Here is a 15,869-nt window from a genome sequence, read left to right as displayed (position 1 = left end):
ATGCATCCTATCATTTAGAATGCATTCTGCAATTTTTGTGCACATGGTGCGTTTTTTTCCGTGAAAAAAACGCATCGCGGTAAAAATGCAGCATGTTCATTATTTTTGCGTTTTTTTCGCATTTTTCCTGCTATATAATGCATTGGGAAAACTCCGGAAAAAAAAGCGCAAAAAAAAAAAAGCGCAAAAACAACGCATGCGGTTTTCTTGCAGAAAATGTCCGGTTTTCTTCAGGAATTTTCTGCAAGAAATTCTTACGTGTGCACATACCCTTAAGGTGAGGGACTCCATCTGTTATGGCCGTATTCACTAAAGAGAATAAAGACTGGGTTTGTTTTTGAGAAAACTCTTTTAAGATGAGTCATGTGTGTCAACATCCTAAAGGATGCCTATAATGCGTAAATTAGTGATCAAGGGGTGCTGCTCCCATAGCCAGACTTTTGTAATTGGGCAGAGGTCTGTATTCTGGTGTCTATCATCAAGCAGAACTGTACATTTGACTGGAACATAGCAAAAAATAATACGGCACTGCTGAAAACATAGCAGAGAAAAATTATGGGAGTGGTGGTCAGTGACTGGAGCTGTTAGCACCTGCTAGTTTAACCATCCATTGAAATCTTATAGATGTCCTTATTAATGTCTAACACCAGTGGTGTTTGACATCCAGATAAGAGATTGTGCTGCCGATTGGTGACAAATAAGGACTTGAGTTGCCTTTACCGAGGGCTCTTGGCTTTGCCGAGGGCTCTTGGTTCTGAAACAATGGGATAGGGTAATAAAAAGACACATGGCTTCTCCTAGTGCCATGAATTCAAGATGGATTTGTAACCCCATGCTTGTACCAAATCACCACCGAACCGTTCTTCTTAGAGGTCGTTCAGTGAGAGGGCTCAAAATTGGGAGTCAAGATATGATATAAGTCTAAGTAAATGAGAGAAAATCTGCAACAGCCAATCAGAGGTGTTTTCTGATGTCTAGAAAAATATGTAGAATTCAGAGTCCTCAGTGGCTGATACCTTTTAATGGCTACCTGAAAAGATGGTAACAAATTGCAAGCTTTCAAGACTACTCCCTTCATCAGGTATAGACTAATACAAAATCTGAAGAATCACATATTTATTCAGAATTTCTTTTAGTTTATGCCTGATGAAGAGACCTGAGTAGTCTCGAAAGCTTGCAATTTGTTACCATCTTTTCAGGTAGCCATTAAAAGGTATAAACCACCGAGGACTCTGAATTCTACATATTTTTCTATCCACTGGCTAACACGGTACCAAGATATATATCTTTCCTGTATTCTGATGTCTAGGCATCCACGCAAATAATTAACATGAAGTCCTGGGAAAAATACTGAGCCTAGTTCGCTACCAGTTGGGGACGTTCATATGGATTACAAGGTGGATGCAGCGTATTGTAGACTAATGAGTATTTTATTTTTGCTCAGAAGTATAAAAAACAACAAATGGGCATAAAAATAGAGGTATGAATTCCATACTGACTTCTTTTTATGTTCTGTGATTCTGTAGTTGTTTCTTTTGCTGAGAATACAAATTTCTGTCTGGATGATTAAAGTCAGTTTCAACTCTTTAATGCCTTGTAATTAGTAGGACAGTCCTAATCATTGACGAGCAGCTATCTATGTATGCTTATTCATACAGGGAAGGCTTTCTGTTAATCGAAGGCTGCTCACTGGACCACAGAGCCAAGAATAAGCAGGGATTTTGGGATTTAAATTAATAAATCACAAGTAATACTGAAGTTTTTACCACAAAACTATGAATCAATCTATTTGGATTCTCTTGCGTTATAACTTGGTGCCAAAATATTAAACAGCATTTTCATGGTGGCAGGTTCCCTTTATGACCACAGTGCACTAAGGCCTGTTAGATCCCTTACATGTGGCTCTTTAGACTGCTGATTTGACAGCATAGTTATATTTATTGATATTCATTAAACTTATCTTTTTTTATTTAGAATTAAAGCCAAAGAAGCAAATGACTTCCATAATAAACTTCAAAGAATGGAATTTGATAAAAAAGCAATAATACTAAAGTAAGTGTTGAACTTTGCGTCCATTTAGTCTTAGAAATAAGCCTAAATATGAACCAACTCAGCATGAAAGGTCATTGACACAAATAATCAGCTGAAAATAACACGTACAGTATGGCCATATTTTTTTCCTTTCTTAAAACAAATGACCCTGCATAGTTAGTTGCTTAAAATGTGATGGGATTGGATACATTTCTAATCGCTTTGTTGAGGTATGTGCTTTACTAACTTGCAATCTCTTGTGAAGAGTTGTGTCTCTGTCCTTATGAGAGCACTTCATTTCGTATGCTTAAATATGATGTAGAAAGGAAGTTAAAGGTTTGTCCACTACTCCGACAAGCCCTTATGATCGCATTACTTGACTGCGGGGGGAGAGTATTAATGTTTTAAATGAGGAAGCACAATACAAGGGACTTGATATGATTAAGATTGCTTAAGTTGAAACGTGTCAACACCAGAACTCTGTCTTTTTTGCCGGAGACATCGGCTTTTTTGTTATATTGGATTTATTTGCCCAGGCCAAGGGGCTTGCTGGATCTCAGAAACCTATGTGTTGGTGAAGGCCAACAATGGTGAGCTCATCTAGTTTTCTGCTATAGTAAATATTACTTTAGTTGGGGATGTTACAGAAATACATAAAGTTTCGAAAGGAAGCAATGCCCAATACGGTTGAATTTCACTACTCTTAACATTTAATGTCCCTTCCAACCCCCAAAAGAAAAAAATATATATTTATATATTGTTTAAAACTCACCCTCTCAATTCTTATGTGGTAAAGAAGGTAATGTGTGATCTGTAAGTGTCACGGGTTTACTGCAACATATCGGGGCCAGAAGACAGCAGTGTCTGATTTCTCCTACTCCTACACTGATTAGAAGCACTTCTCCTACATACTAAATGGTTCAGGTTTCTGTTAGCAGTGCAGGGGTTAAACTGTTCAGCTTAGCGTCTCTGATGTCTTTCTGCTTGGATGATCTCAGCTGTTCAGTATTGGCCACTCCACTCTCCTTTATATACTCACCTTTGAAAATCTGGATTGCCAGTGTTAGGGTGTGCTCTCATCTACGTTTGAAAAGTAGCTGAGATTCTCTGAAAGAAAAGTTGGAGAGTGTCAGGTGAGTGTTATGTGTTTTTTTTCTCACCTAGTTTCACCTATCATCCATATGCCATGCGAGTGTGTGTTTACATACATTAGTTTTCTGTCATTTCAAGCTAGTTTTTGAACTAATTAAATAATCTTAGATACAGATATAGATAGATTTAAATATGACAGTGAGATATATAATTAGCTCAGTGCATGTGTAGCTTACTGCACATGTATTTACATAATAATTAAAAAGTTAAAAGAAAAAAATAGTGTGAGGTCCCCCTAATCTTTAATAATCATCTGAGGGAAACCTGACAGCTGGGGCTGATGTTTATAGCCTGGGAAGGGGGTAATACCCATTGAGCTTCCAAAGATATTAATATCAGCTCACAGCTGTCTACTTAGCCTTTACTGGTTATTAAAATGTGAGACTCCAAAAACAAAAGGAAGCCAGCTTAATTAATAACCAACAAAGGCTAGGCAGACAGCTGCAGGCTGATATTAATAGGCTACGAAGGGGCCATGGATGTTGACCCCTTCCAGACTAAAAACAGCTCTCAGCCGCTCCAGAAATGGCACATTGATAAGATGCGCTAAATCTGGCGCTTAGCCTCATTCTTCCCACTTGCCGTGGTGCGATGACAAGTGGGCTAATAGTGTTGAGCTTGATGTCAGCTTTGTATTGTCAGGTGACATCAAGCCCAGGGGTTAAATTGGAGAGGCGTCGATAAGACGCCCCTATTATTAACCTCCATAGTCATATTGTGAAAAATACACAGCCAGAATAAAGTCCTGTAATTGAAAGAAAGACACAGACACCTTTATTTGAAATTAACACTCCTCACCCTCTTTTACCCATGTATTAATGTAAATGAAAAAATAACGAGAATCCAATTTCTCCCACGAAGAACTCAAGCTCTGGTACATATGGGTGGTTGCTTTAGCGGTGGCATGATGCAATTACGCTCCTGCAGTGTGTAATCCTGACGTGAGAAAGGTCACCGGAGTTCATAGCTGATGAACACAGGTCACGTCACTGACATCATTGCTCGCTCCGTGATAAAGTTATGTATTCTGACATTTCACTCTGTGAATTTACTGTATGCAGCTGATAAAATGTCAGGTTTCTATGAGATGGATGCATAAAATCCGTGTGCCATGCAATTTTTTTCTCGCACCCATTGACTTTCATTAGTGAGTCTCGGTCATTTCACATAGCCATACACAGCATTCTGCAAATTTTTTCTCTCCCCCGATTCCAGGTGAGGAAAAACTCGCAGATGAGCACTGCCTCATTGACTAACTTTGTAGCGAGTGTAATGCGAGATTTTCTCACATTGCACTTGCCGAGTTTAACCCCTTCATGACCGAAGGTATTTTTGGTTTTGCGTTTTCGTTTTTTGCTACCCTTCTTCCCAGAGCCATAACTTTTAATTTTTCCATCAATATGGCCATGTGAGAGCTTGTTTTTTGCGGGACAAGTACTTTTTGAACGACACCATTGGTTTTAACATATCGTGTCCCAGAAAAGGGGAAAATAATCTAAGTGAGGTGAAATTGCAAAGTGCAATCCCACAGTTGTTTTTTGTTTTGCTTTTTATTAGGTTCACTACATGCTAAAACTGACCTGCCATTATGATTCTCCAGGGCATTATGAGTTCATAGACACTAAACATGTCTAGGTTCTTTTTTATCTAAGTGGTGAAAAAAATTCCAAACTTAAAAAAAAAAAAAATTGCTCCATTTACAGTTACCCATAGCATACCTCAGGTCGGTTGAGGGCTTATTTTTTTACATTTTTAAATATACTATTTTGGTGCAGATACGATCTTTTGATCACCCGTTATTGCACTTCAATACAATGTCGTCGCAACCAAAAAAAGTAATTCTGCTGTTTTTACTTTTTTCTCACTACGCCGTTTAGCAATCAGGTTAATCCTTTTTTTTATTGATTGGGCGATTCTGAACGCGGCGATACCAAATATGTGTATGTTTGATTTTTTTATTGTTTTATTTTTAATCGGGCAAAAGGGGGGTAATTTTAACTTTCATATATATATATTTTTTTATGTTTTTAAAAACATTTTTTTTTACTTTTGGCATGCTTCAATAGTCTCCATGGGAGCTGCCATAACCCGATCGGCTCTGCTACATACAGGCGATGATCAGATCTCCTGCATTTAGCAGGATACCGAACTCGCTATGAGCACCGACCACCGGGTGGCGCTCATAGCAATCCAGCAGTGACAACAATATAGGTCTCCAGGAGACCTCTGGTTGTCATGCCAACCGATGGGCGGATTTCCGGCACGATTGCCAGAAATGCATGTTAAATGCCGCTGTCAGCGTTTGACAGCAGCATTTAAAGGGTTAACAGCCGCTGAGGATCATGATTCCTCCTGCGGCAGTTAGCGGCACATGTCAACTGATCAGATCAGCTGTCATGTGCTGGAAAAGGTGCGAGCTCACCGCCGGAGCCCGCACCAAACAGGTGGAGGCATCCAATGACAGATAGATCCGTCAATGGTAGTTAAGGGGTTAAACGCTGATGTGAGGTCACTCTAAGTCTTATACTGTCTGGTGTGGAGTTGTTGGTGATAGGGTTTGGAGTGTTGATCTGTGACTGTTGCTTGGTGTTTTGGCTGTGTGCAAATCCTCATTCTCTCCTATTTAGTTTTTTTTCCTTTTCTTCCCAGTGTTCCTCTCTATTGTCTGTGTGCGCATATTTTTATGATAGGTATTTTCATTTATCCCTGTACATCCTCCCTTGTTAGTCTGATTTGTGTATATGCATACACTATTACACTCAATTTTCCTGTTTGGTGAAGGGGGACATACTGTATATAAGGCTGATTCAGGAGTTCAGCTAGGTATGCGGCCCCAGCATCTTCACCATCATAAGTAATCCTTGGAGCAGGGATCGCTATGGCGCCCCTAGCGTTGGGGACAGTGAAGCATCCCCTGGCCCTGGGTTATCCGGCAACAGAGTTGTGACACTAGGCTCATGTGAGCCACTCGAATAAGATAAAGAAACAGTTGTCAAAGCCCACTAAAATGGCAGGAGTATTGGAGTATTTGTTTAAGGCATTTGCCATGTCTCCCAAAATGTCCAGGAGGCTTTCGGAAAAAGAGGAAGAGTTGGCAAATCACCCAAGAACCTCTGAAGCCTCCTAGAAACTTCCAGTACTTTTGGTAGACCCCTGCATTGTAAAACCATGTAGTGGGCATAGAAGAGCCATGGAGGGGCTTGACATAAAAAATTAAACGTGTGGAGTACATATTTTGAGCGTCACCAGACAAATTCTCTGAGTGGGCCATCTTTAAAAGTTGAATTGACTTTGTGGTTCTTACTACTACAGTGCCTTGCGAAAGTATTCTTGCCCCCTGGAACTTTGCAACCTTTTCCCACATATCATGCTTCAAACATAAAAATACCAAATGTAAACGTTTGGTGAAGAATCATCAACAAGTGGAACACAATTGTGAAGTTGAACGAAATTTATTAGTTATTTTAAATTTTTGTGGAAATTCAAAAACTGAAAAGTGGGGCTTGCAATATTATTTGGCCCCTTTACTTTCAGTGCAGCAAACTCACTCCAGAAGTTCATTGTGGATCTCTGAATGAGCCAATGTTGTCCTAAATGCCTAATGATGATAAATATAATCCACCTGTGTGTAATCAAGTCTCCGTATAAATGCACCTGCTCTGTGATAGTCTCAGGGTTCTGTTTGAAGCACAGAGAGCATCATGAAGACCAAGGAACACAAAAGGCAGGTCCGTGATACTGTTGTGGAGAAGTTTAAAGCCAGATTTGGATACAAAATGATTTCAAAAACTTTAAACATCCCAAGGAGCACTGTGCAAGCGATCATATTGAAATGGAAGGACTATCATACCACTGCAAATCTACCAAGACCCGGACGTCCCTCTAAACTTTTATCTCAACAAGGAGAAGACTGATCAGAGATGCAGCCAAGAGGCCCATGATCACTCTGGATGAACTGCAGAGATCTACAGCTGAGGTGGGACAGTCTGTCCATAGGACAACAATCAGTCGTACACTGCACAAATCTGGCCTTTATGGAAGAGTGTCAAGAAGAAAGCCATTTCTCAAAGATATCCATAAAAAGTGTCTTTGAAGTTTGGAACAAGGCACGTGGGAGACACCAAACATGTGGAGGAAGGTGCTCTGGTCAGATGAAACCAAAATCAAACTTTTTGGCAACAATGCTAAATGATATGTTTGGTGTAATGGCAACACAGCTCATCTCCCTGAACACACCATCTCCACTGTCAAACATGGTGGTGGCAGCATCATGGTTTGGGCCTGCTTTTCCTCAGCAGGGACAGGGAAGATGGTTAAAATTGATGGGAAGATGGATGGAGCAAAATACAGGACCATTCTTGAAGAAAGCCTGTTGGAGTCTGCAAAAGACCTGAGACTGGGACGGAGATTTGTCTTTCAACAAGAAAATGATCCCAAACATAAAGCAAAATCTACAATGGAATGGTTCACAAATAAACGTATCCGGGTGTTAGAATGGCCAAGTCATAGTCCAGACCTCAATCCAATCGAGAATCTGTGGTAAAAGCTGAAAACTGCTGTTCACAAACAATCTCCATCAAACCTCACTGAGCTCGAGTTGTTTGCCAAGGAAGAATGGGCAAGAATTTCAGTCTCTCGATGTACAAAACTGATAGAGACATACCCCAAGCAACTTGCAGCTGTAATCGCAGCAAAAGGTGGCGCAACAATGTATTACGTTAATGGGGCCGAATAATATTGCACGTCCCACTTTTCAGTTTTTGAATTTCCACAAAAATTTACAATAAGCAATAAATTTCGTTCAACTTCACAATTGTGTTCCACTTGTTGTTGATTCTTCACCAAAAATTTACATTTGGTATCTTTATGTTTGAAGCATGATATGTGGGAAAAGGTTGAAAAGTTCCAGGGGGCCGAATACTTTCGCAAGGCACTGTATATGCTGTAAGTATTCGAGGTCATCCACGTATACTTGCTAAGACAGCTTTTCTCACAATCTCCAGGACGCTGGTGGAGGAGTCTGTGACCCGACCTGTCCATCAGTCTCCTCCTATTTAAAAATGTCTTTCACTTGCACTGTGTTTTTCAATTGGAGTATACCGATGGTCATATTTGGTCCTTCATCAGCAGCCATTTTGAGAACAGGAGCGCAGTGCAGTCTGTGAAGTCGTCTGCACTTACAAGCGAGCAAAAATTCACAAAGAAGAACAACTTTGAAATCTGTCACTATCTTATGCTGCCCTCAGACAGGATGGCATGACAGACATGACAACTGCCCTTTAACTGGTTAGAAATGTTGTGACAGCACAAAAAGGATTTTTCTAATGAATATTAGATAGAACATGAAAGTTAGCTTCTTATCTCACAGTTTTCATTCTCATCACTGCCATATAAATGTATCTGATCTGGACAAGATGGCTTGCGACAATCGGTGACATGATTATTGCCATTCCTTTAATTTTGTATCCAATATTCTTTAATCTTTTAGACTTACAAAGGATCTAAAGGAGAACAACGAGGCTGTGACAGATTCTCAACAGAAGTGCAAGATGTTACAGGAGGAGATCACAGAAATAAGGAGGACGGGAGAAACCTTCAGAAAGAGAATGCACCATTTGGAAAATGAACTGGAAGCAACGAAGGAAGTTTTAAAGCAATCAGAAGAAGACCTAGCTCATATGAAGCATGAAAGGTGCTGACATGATATAAAATCACACCCCTGATATAAGATTATACCCCTGATGACTGTCAGCCCCACAAATGTCACAAGACACATTTCTATCATTGCACCCCCTTAAATATGATGCCCACACAAATGGTAAAAGCTGCAATCTCATGTAATGAAATTGCTGTGTTGTTGCATATAGTTGATCCAAGGAACTAGTGTGAAGTCAGGAACGGCCATATTGGTTGTCACCTTCAAATTGTCTTCTCAGCAACTATTTGGCCACGTGCACACATTGAGTATTTGGTGAGTTTATTACCTCGGTATTTGTAAGCCAAAACCAGGAGTGTCCTACATCAGATATGTGGTTTTTTTTATATTTCCCCCATAGTAATTATTTATCAACAATTCATTTTCAGAGTATGTTTTATATTATTTTAAATGGTTCCTCTACCATTTCAAAATATGGTTAAAAGGGTATTGTACCATCTCAAACAATAGGATAAATTCATGGAAAATAGTGACCCCATGGAGAATTGAACCAGACACACCCCCCACCAATGAATTTAATGGCGAAGGGGTGGTAAGCTTTGTGAATGCGCCATCAATGTTTATTATTGGTAATTACAGGAGCTAGGGAAATGTCAACCCATTTTTAGGAGCTGCTCTGCTGTAAGCTTAAATGACAGGTAGCACCTCTATACACAGCTGGTAACACAGGATCCACTAATCACAATTGTCAAGTGTGAAAATTATTCAAAACAAGAAAATCTAAATTTTGCAATGATAACGATGTGAAAAATAAAACAGAAAAAACTAACATTTCAGAAAATGTAAAAATAAAATTATATATTTAACACAAAATCATGATTTATACAATAGGTTATTTTCTGATGATACACTACTTTAAGGGAAGCTGTCCCTAGCAATAGCAATAAGAAATTCTGATTTGATTTGTCAGACCAGTATACATTTCGAGTCAAGTATATCGACATCATGGGACCCTATAGAAGTACTAATTTTACCAAAGAACACTGCCATAAATAATGAATGGTGTCTTAACATTCTGCAAGAGCAACATCTCCCAACCATTCAGAAATAGTTTAGTGATGTACAATGTGTTTTCCAGCATGTTGGAGACAATGTTAGAAAGGCAAAAATTATAACCAAGTGGCTCGTTGATCGGTGAGATTTTGTTTCTATAGCCAGGAAACTCGCCAGAAATCAATGCCATTGAGAACTTGTTATCAATAACCAAAAAGTGGGTGAGCAAACAAAAAACACAGAAACGATGATAAACGTCAAGCACTGATTACACAAGATCAGTGCTAGGGGATTGGGCCCAGATGCCAATCTAAAAACATGAAACAGCAAACTTGGTGAAAACTAAAATTTGTGTCGATCGCAAAACTTTTGGCCTTAACTGTACTTGAAAATGTCTGAAAACTTTTTACATTGGAAATGTAGTAATATTTCAGAAAACACAGTCCACAAATAAAAGAACTATTTGGAGTGTTAGGAAGTGGGTCGTTACCATTAGGCTGTATGTGTAAATAAATACACTGCTCAAAATAATGTAATGGCTCCCACTGTAGTAAGGTCATCTCCATAGTGTTGTTGTCAGGAGACCTTTTCCTTCGAGATAAGGTAGTCACAAATAATGTTTTCTAGACTTATTCCTATACTATAAATCTCTTTTAAACCTTAGTTGCATTACGTGGATTGCACCACATAATATGTTGCTTTTACTTTCAGAGAAGCCCAAGTTGCTTCCTATCAGAACAGAATTGATCAGCTTCAGGAAGCTCTCAAACAAAGGGTTGTGAGCCAAGACAGCTGGGAAACGAAGGTATGAGCCCCTCTTTTACAGGTGTATGAGCACTGTGACACTGGACTATTGCAGAACATAGCACTTAGTCGTCATATCCCAAGCTGCCCAGCTTAGGCGCTGTGGCATCGCCACCATCCCTTCTCTGATAGACAAACACAGTTTAGCATTTACATGGCAAGAGAGCGGAATAGTTCAAATTTCCTATGAAGAGGTCGTTGTAAAGTTCATATTTCCATATTACTAGTACAACCACTGTAAAAGCTTATAGCCCTGTGAATTTAATAACGTTAGGTTTTTGAGTCAAGTAGTTTTTTTTTCATGAGCCTCTTCTCTGTAGGTCTGGCCTCAGATCGAGCTGGAGCTTCACGAGTCCTAATAAGACTGCACAGAATATAAGTCATACAAGAACAGCGCTCCACCGGGTGTATCAATCCAAAACAGTCTTTATTTAGCCATATAGTATCAGCAACGTTTCGACCATGTGCTGGTCTTTTTCAAGCATACAATCATGGCAGCAAGGGGGTCTTAAATAGTGTGGACACCACGCAGGGAGCCAATCACTACTAAGCACCTCCCTCAATACATCCTACTACAACATTGAACTAAAAAACCTTACAAAAATAGACATCAGACATTTATGTGCATCTAAGCCCAATATTACAGTACCATCGTCACTTCAGTATTCTTACTAATCGTTATAAAAACATATATTAGCGCTTTGTTTTCACTTCTCTTCCATGGGTATATGATCGCATTTCTGTTACTATAGTAATGACTCACCAATGCCTTCCCATTTCCTAGTTCCTCATGTAACCAATCAGTAACCAGATCGCCATTCAGCCAATCTAGTCGATCCTTATATTCAAGCTATATAGTATACCTCAATCGGAATGCTCGTTATTTCCCAGCTAATCCTACGCCATCTCCGGTCTTCAATATAATCCCTATCACCCGGCAGACATTAGCAGCAGTGAAGTGCATCAGCGCCACCCCGGAAACGCCTCTCATCACGTGATCCGATCAGAGACACGCCCAGCGGTGACGCCGACCCGCGTCACTCAACAACTACATGCATCAATGCACAATCCAGGGAAAGCGCGTACCAATGACGCTTCGCCTAGGTAACCATCACGGGCGTCCGACCGTGATGAGACACGACAGTGACGCGGTGCTCCTGCGCCCCTGCTCCACGTCCTGGTCGGACGCCCGTGATGGTTACCTAGGCGAAGCGTCATTGGTACGCGCTTTCCCTGGATTGTGCATTGATGCATGTAGTTGTTGAGTGACGCGGGTCGGCGTCACCGCTGGGCGTGTCTCTGATCGGATCACGTGATGAGAGGCGTTTCCGGGGTGGCGCTGATGCACTTCACTGCTGCTAATGTCTGCCGGGTGATAGGGATTATATTGAAGACCGGAGATGGCGTAGGATTAGCTGGGAAATAACGAGCATTCCGATTGAGGTATACTATATAGCTTGAATATAAGGATCGACTAGATTGGCTGAATGGCGATCTGGTTACTGATTGGTTACATGAGGAACTAGGAAATGGGAAGGCATTGGTGAGTCATTACTATAGTAACAGAAATGCGATCATATACCCATGGAAGAGAAGTGAAAACAAAGCGCTAATATATGTTTTTATAACGATTAGTAAGAATACTGAAGTGACGATGGTACTGTAATATTGGGCTTAGATGCACATAAATGTCTGATGTCTATTTTTGTAAGGTTTTTTAGTTCAATGTTGTAGTAGGATGTATTGAGGGAGGTGCTTAGTAGTGATTGGCTCCCTGCGTGGTGTCCACACTATTTAAGACCCCCTTGCTGCCATGATTGTATGCTTGAAAAAGACCAGCACATGGTCGAAACGTTGCTGATACTATATGGCTAAATAAAGACTGTTTTGGATTGATACACCCGGTGGAGCGCTGTTCTTTTGAGACAATACTGAAGCTTTACCCAGGAGGGTTCCCTGGATATGGAACGAGCGCCCAAATGAGTGAGTGCTGTCAGCCACTTTTTTATCTTATAAGTCATACAAGGTCATATTGATTTGCCTAGACTCCCATGGTTCACTTACTGGACCTTTATAGTTATCTGTTTTATATGTTATAAAGTTGTGTGGAAGATTAGCTGTGCAGCAGAAGGCAAAATGGCGTCAATGCAGTCAGATCCAGTGACACAGAAGTCCTCATCAAATATGGCATCTCCTGTACTTTATTATTGGTGTGGTGCAAAATAAATGCAAAGTCTTTACACCTTGACACAAATTAACCATCGCATGGTTTAGCACTAACAAGACATGAGCTTCCCTGACTATACGGGTGGCCCACTACCAACCACCGGAGTAAGAAACAAAAAGGTTGTGTGTTACCAATGGCAGAGTCGCCGTCATTGGTGTCAGTGTGTCTTGGATTGTCACCTTTTGCCTCTTCAGACAACTTTCCTTCAACTAATGTGCACACAGCAATTTTATTGTTATTTATTTATATAGCACCATTGATTCCATGGTGCTGTACATGAGAAGGGGATACATAAAAATACAAATATCACTTACAGTAGACAAGCTAACAATGGTAGACTGGTACCGTAGACAAACTAACAATGGTAGACTGGTAGAGAGGGGAGAGGACCCTGCCCTTGGGGGCTTATATTCTACAGGATGATGGGGAAGGAAACAGTAGGTCGGGGGTTGCAGCAGCTCTGGTGGTGTTGCGGTGGCAGCGTGGTCATTGCAGGTTGTAAGCTTTCTTGAAGAGTTGGGTTTTCAGGTTCCGTCTGAAGGATCCCAATGTGGTGGATAATCGGCTGTGTTCGGGCACAGATCAGTGGATGGATCATGGATCAGCCCTGATCCTTACTGACTGAGGGCAACAGAGGAAAATAGGACAGGAAGAAAAGACTGGCCCTCCACCAAATCTGCCTATCATTACATAAAAATACCGGCCTGAAGACAGTCATTACCTAAGCCCTTAGCACTGTACTAGGAATAATTAGGTTTCCTGGATTCAGTGTACCTCACCCAGCTGTTCCTGGATGATATATACTGCCTGGAGTCTCGTATGCATATGAGAACTGTCATGGGGAATTATAGCAATTCACGAGCACTTGTTTTGCCACGAACTCACAAGTATCACTGCGCTCAGTTAATGACCAAAAGAGAGGATGTGCATATTTTTCTCAGATTCAATAAAAAAGTTATTAATTTAGGTTTTCAAATGACACACTGATGGTTTTGCCAGTAATCTGCGTGGTGATTCACTTGTAAGATAATTTACATAGAACATCCAGAACACCCAAATTCCAGGCTTACGAAAGGGTTCTTCTCAGAACACTGATCACCTGTACTGTGTATAGAACACCACTTAAAGGGAACCTGTTATATAAAATCACGCTATTAACCTGCAGATATGGGGTTAATCTGCAGGTTAATAGTGTTCTGACAGCATGCGGCACCCTCGTTTAGAGCCCCACTGCCAGGAGGAAATGATCTTTATTCCTCCCGGCAGCATTTGGCTTCCAGATGTAGGAGTGGCACCAGCACGGATTCAGTCACCGCTCAGTGTATAGAAAGAGGCAGCTGTAACTGAGCACTGACTGACAGCCTGCCCAAATGATGAGTGAGCTGTCAGTCATTGCCGGGGGCCCTGTTACATCCGCCGCTCTCTATGACACAGAACGGTGACTGAAACTGTTCCTACACCACCCCTATGTCTGGAAGCTGAGCACTGCCGGTAGGAGTAAAGCTCATTTCGTCCTGGCATTGGGGCTCTCAGTGCAGGCACTGGGCAGGGTCAGAATGCTGTTAACCTGCAGATTAACCCCATATCTGAGGGATAATAGGGTTTTTTCACATGACAGGCTCCCTTGAATTATCCACAAGCCGAGGTACAAAATCACCATATCTTAAGGCATTAAAATCCACAAAGTTGGGGGTGGATTCGGCCTTCATTATCATGTACCGGACAGTCAAAATATATCGATGCCGTTATTTGCATATTTAAAAAAATGGCTCAGTAGACACAGGTTGATAGAGAATTAGACATCCGGCCAATACAGTCAGCCACGTTCACACCTAAATTCCACCACTCGTGGCACTGGTAGAAGCCGGATTAACCATAGACTGGTCTGCAATTGCTCTAATATTTGGTGATTGTAATTTCCCTCTCTGGGTAATCTGTTTAACACTGCGTTTCCTTCCCCTCTGATGTACGCTCGCTCTACGTAGCTACACCTGGTACACTTATTGTTTGCATATGAGAATATTTCATGTTGGAGCACAAATTCAGGACAAAGAATTTGTGATGTCCTTCAGTGCTCATTCCTGTGACTAATTCCAGGCACAATTGTTTGCAGTCACCTGCCCTAGAGGACAATGACTGATAAGTCACTTATCGGAAATCACACAAACACTCCTGTCCTATGCTCACTGCCAGATGACAATTTTTATTGCTAATTACATTGGATTTTTTTTAATAAAATATATTAAGAAAAATATTTAGTTTCTTGAGAGCAGAGAAACATGCAGAGATTGTTAAGGGTCTTTAGTCCTAAAATAGCTGTTCTGTAAGAATGAGAGATGCTCATAGATTGTAGATACCGATGAATCATGGCTTTTCAATGATACATGCATCCTATTATAAAATCAATTCCATTGACTGCCGCAGTACTGTGTAAAGGAGACGTACAGCACTGCCTGATGCACATAGCCATGTGGTGACGTCTATGGGCTATATTGGATCATAGGCTTCCAATTTTGTAGTTAGACAGACAGGTTTATTTTGTTGAATTCTATACAAATTTGGCTTTAAAGAGTAGCCTGCTGCTTCAGATACAGTATGGAAGAAGATATATTTCCCACATGTCTACTTTACATCAGCACAATTTTGGAACCAACATTTTTTTTGTTAGGGAGTTATAAGGGTTAAAAGTTGACCAGCAATTTCTCATTTTTACAACACCTTTTTTGTTTTAGGGACCACATCACATTTGAAGTCACTTTGAGGGGTCTATATGAGTGAAAATACCCAAGTGTGACACCATTCTAAAAACTGCACCCCTCAAGGTGCTCAAAACCACATTCAAGAAGTTTATTAACCCTTCAGGTGTTTCACAGGAATTTTTGGAATGTTTTAAAAAAAAAATGAACATTTAACTTTTTTTCACAAAAAATTTACTTCAGCTCCAAT

The 15,869-nt window shown here is 40.6% G+C and overlaps 1 protein-coding gene across 4 annotated transcripts in view; it reads left to right on the top strand.

Moving 5' to 3' along the window:
* The window catches only part of LEKR1 (leucine, glutamate and lysine rich 1), a 235,398-nt gene that overhangs the window by 150,731 nt on the left and 68,798 nt on the right, over nucleotides 1-15,869 (top strand). For all 4 annotated transcript variants that reach the window (XM_077292945.1, XM_077292942.1, XM_077292944.1 and 1 more), the window contains 3 exons: nucleotides 1,975-2,052; nucleotides 8,672-8,875; nucleotides 10,604-10,697. In XM_077292945.1, the coding sequence (XP_077149060.1) occupies nucleotides 1,975-2,052; nucleotides 8,672-8,875; nucleotides 10,604-10,697 (376 nt within the window). The remainder of the gene's footprint in view (nucleotides 1-1,974; nucleotides 2,053-8,671; nucleotides 8,876-10,603; nucleotides 10,698-15,869) is intronic.

This window comes from Ranitomeya variabilis, chromosome 2, assembly GCF_051348905.1.
Source record: "Ranitomeya variabilis isolate aRanVar5 chromosome 2, aRanVar5.hap1, whole genome shotgun sequence".
Classification (NCBI taxonomy): domain Eukaryota; kingdom Metazoa; phylum Chordata; class Amphibia; order Anura; family Dendrobatidae; genus Ranitomeya; species Ranitomeya variabilis.
The sequence above is the reverse complement of the archived record's forward strand: the minus strand, read 5'-3'. Positions and strand labels throughout refer to the sequence as shown.